General features: G+C 43.9%; 1 protein-coding gene across 1 annotated transcript in view; it reads right to left on the minus strand.

Moving 5' to 3' along the window:
• LOC134437458 (NACHT, LRR and PYD domains-containing protein 1 homolog) overlaps window positions 1-4,478 on the minus strand; it is a 5,922-nt gene extending 1,444 nt beyond the window's left edge. Inside the window, exons 1-3 of the mRNA XM_063186950.1 lie at window positions 4,234-4,478; window positions 3,648-3,689; window positions 1,761-3,438 (exon numbers count right to left, since the gene is read on the minus strand). Of these exons, the coding sequence (XP_063043020.1) occupies window positions 1,761-3,438; window positions 3,648-3,689; window positions 4,234-4,390 (1,877 nt within the window). The 5' untranslated portion in view covers window positions 4,391-4,478. The remainder of the gene's footprint in view (window positions 1-1,760; window positions 3,439-3,647; window positions 3,690-4,233) is intronic.
• Window positions 4,479-5,434: the final 956 nt, after the last annotated feature.

Genomic DNA, 5,434 nt, shown 5'->3' on the forward strand with positions numbered 1-5,434 from the left:
TGATCAGTAAATTCACACGCAGTCTACAAGAAAGGACAGAGTAGGCTCTACTGTACTTTCTGAGTAAGCTGAGATGATTTTTTAATGTCTGCAACAGACTCCTGCAGATGTTCTACCAGTCTGTCATGGCCAGTGTGCTTTCCTATGCTGTGGCATGCTGGGGTGGGAGTATCAGGAAGAGAGATGCTGGACGCCTGGACAAGCTGGTGAGGAAAGCTGAGTCTGTTGTTGGTACAGACCTGGAGGCTCTCAGTACCACATAACAGCCGAAAAGAGGACACTGAGCAGATTGGACTCTATAATGGACAATTACTATCACACTACACTCCGTCTTTTCAAACCAGAGAAGTCTGTTCTGCGCCCAGCCCCCCCAACAATCTACAACAACGACTACACTGAGACTACACTTTTTGTATTTGATGTTTAATGTGAAATTATCTGTTTGTATGTATGGTACCTGACACCTTAATTTCCTTCGCGATTAATAAATGCTACTCTCTTCTCTACATGAACACGCACGCAACCTAACCTAACCAAATCCTGACCAAATAGACAAAAAACATGAAATCTGCAGTCATACTACATGTGGACATCAGTGTTGTCACAATATCAACCTGAAGTGGAGAATTGTAGCTAACACCTTGATGAAATACACAGCCATCATCACAGTCCAAAAGCATTCACCATATAAGTAGTTGCAGGTTAGGCTACATCACGCTACTGTTCCATGAAAATGTGCACTCCACTGTCATTTTGACAGTTTGTAGGCCTATTGAAATATTGTTTAAGGAAGACAGGATGAGCACGGGCACAAAGTTCTGAGTGTGGGGATTTTTAGAAGTGTAGGCTATAGCTTACAAAAAGTCTGTCTACGTTGTGCAATAAACCCACCATGCAGCAAATAAGTCAAACCTAGGCTACTTCAAAGTACAACCATAGTCAACAAAATAACCAAACGGTGTAGGCCTACCTTAAAGCACGGTCTTCGTCGCAGCAAATGTTTCTAGCAATTTCTCCACTTTAATCCACAGTTTACACACCCAGCACTGCTCACATCAGAATCTTGTGTGGTATAATTATTTTGTTCCATTTCTTCAGACATTACATAGGCTACATCCTAAATGTGCCAAATATAAATATATGTATGATAATAATATTATTTTGACTATAAGGATATATACCGGTAGTTCAAACAAATCAATGCCATCAAAACAAAACCCACTGCTTCTGTGGTGTATTCCTAGCTGCAGTTCACTTCCTTACCACTTGGTGGAGTCTGATCGTAACCCAAGTCAATAACCACAGAACAAATGAATCTGGACTGGCAGACTGTAAACTGTAACTGTCATATGGATATCGGAAAATAAATCGAAACTTATTATTTCCATCCTTTGGTAACCAATATAAATATCAAAAGGTTCTTCAAATACTGAAAACGAAACAGTGTTACTAAGATCTAGTAAACTTCCGCGATCTATGGTGTATGAAAATTATCAGTAGAGAAGGGGTGTGACCAATTTACTGTTTGACACCATCACTGAGGTATTGCCATCTGGTACACGGTATATATACAGGCAAGTCAACAAATTTGCAATAGAAGGTAGTGGAAAATCGTAGGTCAGCCCCTGTCAAAGGACATGTTTATCTTTAGGGCCGGCTGAGAAACATAATACGGCCGCGGCCCACCGGGACAAGTCCCCGACCTCCCGATGGCCACTCCGTGCCTGCACACGCACACGCACACGCCACCATTCACTCACCCCAGCTCCTGACATTTGTTCAGTGCAGGCTGCAGCATTCTCAGCTTATCTGGTGTGATATTGCAATGTGAGAGTGTCAGGCTTGGGACGGTGAGGCAGCACTGCAGGCAGTACAGCAGCACCCAGCAGTCTGCCCTCGTCAGGGGGATGGACTCAAACTTCACCTCATCCCACACCGCCATGGCTTCCCTCACAAAGTCCTTATCATGGAGCTCATACAGACAGTGGAGAGTGAAGAGCATCTTTCTGCCATCTTTCTTTTCAATGAGTTTAACCACCCACTCTTTCAGATGTTTTTCCAAACAGATGTTGGTGGTCAACTCAAGGTCCTTTAGATCTTGCACCACCTTCACATTTGCAAGACCAAAGAGGAACTGAATGACAGGTAGGAGATGGGTGTTGCCTTGTTGTTGCTCAATTGGATTGAGCAGCTCTTTTACCCTCTCTTCATCTTGGGTGTAGTGTAGTGCAGTGAAGAACTCCTGGAAGCTGAGATGCATAAAACTGAACATCTCCTTTGTTCTCACTCTCTCCTTCAGCAGGAATTTACACAGGAAGGGAACACTAGTGGGATCTGAGACTGTGCCTTCCACACTCTTCTTGTCAAACAGAACCTGCTGCTTCTGTATTCCACTCTCTGCCAGCTGGCCAAGGCTCCTCAGCAGATCTGGCACTGGCTGCTTCAAACCCTGGCAGTGGTGCTTCAGAAGAATGTACACAAAGTGGACAAATATGGAGGTAGTTGTTTCCAAAGCATTAGTTACTTCTATGTGCTTTACCATGTGCTCCCTAAATACAGTGCAGACAATCCAGCAGATGACTGGAATGAAGCAGGAGGTGTAGAGAGTTGCATTTTCCTTCACACTGCCAAGTGCCTTCTCCCAGAACTTCTCATCTTTACAGAACCTCTTGAAGTAGTTGTGTACGCCCTTCTCAGAGAAGCCCAGAATCTCAGTGCAGCGCACTGCACAGCGCCGGCGTTTGAGGAGCTCGTTCAGTTTGTCTAAAGCAGTAGGCCTCGTGGTGACCAGCAGGTGGCACTCAGATAGGATGCTTCCCCTCAGAGCGCCCACAATGGCCTCAACATAAGCTGGAGGGGGGGAGTCTTTCACAGAACACTTGGGGATTTCTGGAACCTGAAGTTCATCAAATCCATCAATAAGGAGAAGCACCTTCTCTGGTGATTCCTTCAGTTTCTTCTGGATCAGTGGAATATATTTCTTTTCAACATTCACAAGATCTAAGACACTACTCTGTTCTCCGTCTTTGTACAGGTCGAGTTCCTTGCAGGCGAGGTGTAAAACAAGCTCAAAGCGATCCTGGTAGAGGCTTCCTGATGCCCAGTCCAATATGATCTTCTGAGCGGTGAAGGACTTGCCATGTCCAGAGTTGCCCTGGAGTATTACTGCTTGGGGAACATCTCCATGATCATCAGGCTTAAAGAGCTGGTCCACAGAGATACTTTTATATTCCCTCTGTCTGGCATCAAAGAACACTGCTCCACTGGTGCGCATCTCCTTCTCTCTTTCCTCCTGCTGTCTGTGTTTCTCAATGATCAACAGCTGAGTGTAGCGCTCAGTCATCAAGACATCCTGTCCTGGTAGGGAATTATATTCTTCTACTCTCTTGTACTTTGAGACAATCGATGCTTTCAGCTTCGACATCAATGGCTGTTGGTCTGTAAGAAAGTCAGTGAAATATCTAATGTAAATGTACAGTCAGTAAATACATGTATGAAGACTTAAGCAATAAGCCACAAGAGGCCATGGTTTATGCGCGAGTGATAACGGGTGAGGGGAGTGGGACACGACGCGAAGCGAAGCTGTATTTTATGATGGTCAAGTTTACAAATCCTGACTACCATTAATGATCTCTGATGCCACTCACCTGCTTCCTGTTTGGGTGTTGTTGCAGCTGAATCCACAGGGCCTGCAGAGTGACCGGAGAAACTTAAAATCTGTTGTAATTTACTTTAAAAGATCACCCTCAATTAGGGCTGCACAATTAACAAAAAAGAAAAGTGTGATTTAATTGAGATATCGAAGTCGTGATTTCAATCGGGATTGAATCTTGGCAATAGTGACCTGCCTTCGAGCGTCCTTGAAGCCAGAACATACTAATGTGCTGGTGTTTCTGGCCTGAAATCTGTCCACCTAAGGTTGATGCTATTCCCTTTCACATCATTACTACAATTCAATTTTATTTTCTTGTCCAGTATAATTCTTTCTTGGTTGTGTTTCATTTTGTTATAGTTTTGAAATAAATTCTGAAAAAAAAAACAATAATCGTGATTATCGCGATTCTGATTTTAACCCAAATAATCGTGATTATATTTTTTTAATCCATGATCGTGCTGCTTCCCTACTATTACTGTGTGAATGGGCCTTCTCGAGTCAATTTTAAATCCCTAAAAAGCAGTGGAAAACTCCACCATCAGTCTTATTTAACCACCATGTATGTGCTGGCCACTCACCAAAGAGGTCTTCACAGAGATCAGGATCCACTTCTCCAAGGAGAGAGAGAAATCTCTGACAGACTGATTCACCCTTGTTCAACAACATGTCAACGAGGCACCTTACTTGGTCCTGAGTCACACGGTGTTCTTGCTGAACCTCATTTCTCTCCCACATCCCGATCACAGCAGACCTGCTAGATATGCCCTGCTGAAGGCCATCCAGTACAGCTTTCAGAGAGGCTTCACCAAGCCTGTTGATGAGCTCCCTGCGAGCCTTAAACACGCGATCTGTGAAGAACAGTTTTCATAGACTCAGGAATCGTGTAGAGGTAATCCAGAAGTGGTATGATTGTTGCTGACATTGTGTTTAATATTTAGGCTTTGTAATGTTTTGTGACGTTTTTGTTCTGTACCTCTGGCTTTAGGTGGAGATCCCGAATGTGTCGGTTCTTCGGCACCTGTGTGGAGACAGTTTGTGTACCGGTAAATGTTCAAAACTCCTCGCGTTTGGAAAACACATTTTCACCAACCTTTGGTCTTAATCTTACCTGCTGCCCCGGGACTGTCCTTGGTTTCCTCCATGTCTCTATGGGGTTCCATGAGGTCCTGACAGAGGCTCTCCTTACTGCCAATCAGAAATGGGATTTCAATTAGTTTTCGAATGTGGAATGCATGGGGATTGGCCAGTTGTGGAATGCATGGGGATTGGCCAGTTGTGGAATGCATGGGGATTGGCCAGTTGTGGAATGCATGGGGATTGGCCAGTTGTGGAATGCATGGGGATTGGCCAGTTGTGGAATGCATGGGGATTGGCCAGTTGTGGAATGCATGGGGATTGGCCAGTTGTGCACTACAGGGGGAGCAACAGCAGCAAGAAATTTGTCTTGGACATCACAAAGCTGCTGCATACAACACATAACACCAAATACCTAACAAGAAACAAAACAAAACAAAACACACATAACAAAGATAGACTCAATACATCAATCAAAGTGCAGTACTGAAGTGCATAATGGGTGTATATTATCTACAGGCCTACATAGCATTATATGGTCGTGAGTGGTAACACCAGCTCTTGGATTTCAGGTTTTTTCAGTTGATAAGAAATGGACATTTTATCTTGTAAATATTTGAATTTAAGTGTGAAGTATAGCTGGGCGGTATACCGTTAAAAAAACGCGATCTCGGTTCACACCTACACACGGTTCACATTTTGATG

The sequence above is a fragment of the Engraulis encrasicolus genome, chromosome 21, assembly GCF_034702125.1.
Source record: "Engraulis encrasicolus isolate BLACKSEA-1 chromosome 21, IST_EnEncr_1.0, whole genome shotgun sequence".
Lineage (NCBI taxonomy): Eukaryota > Metazoa > Chordata > Actinopteri > Clupeiformes > Engraulidae > Engraulis > Engraulis encrasicolus.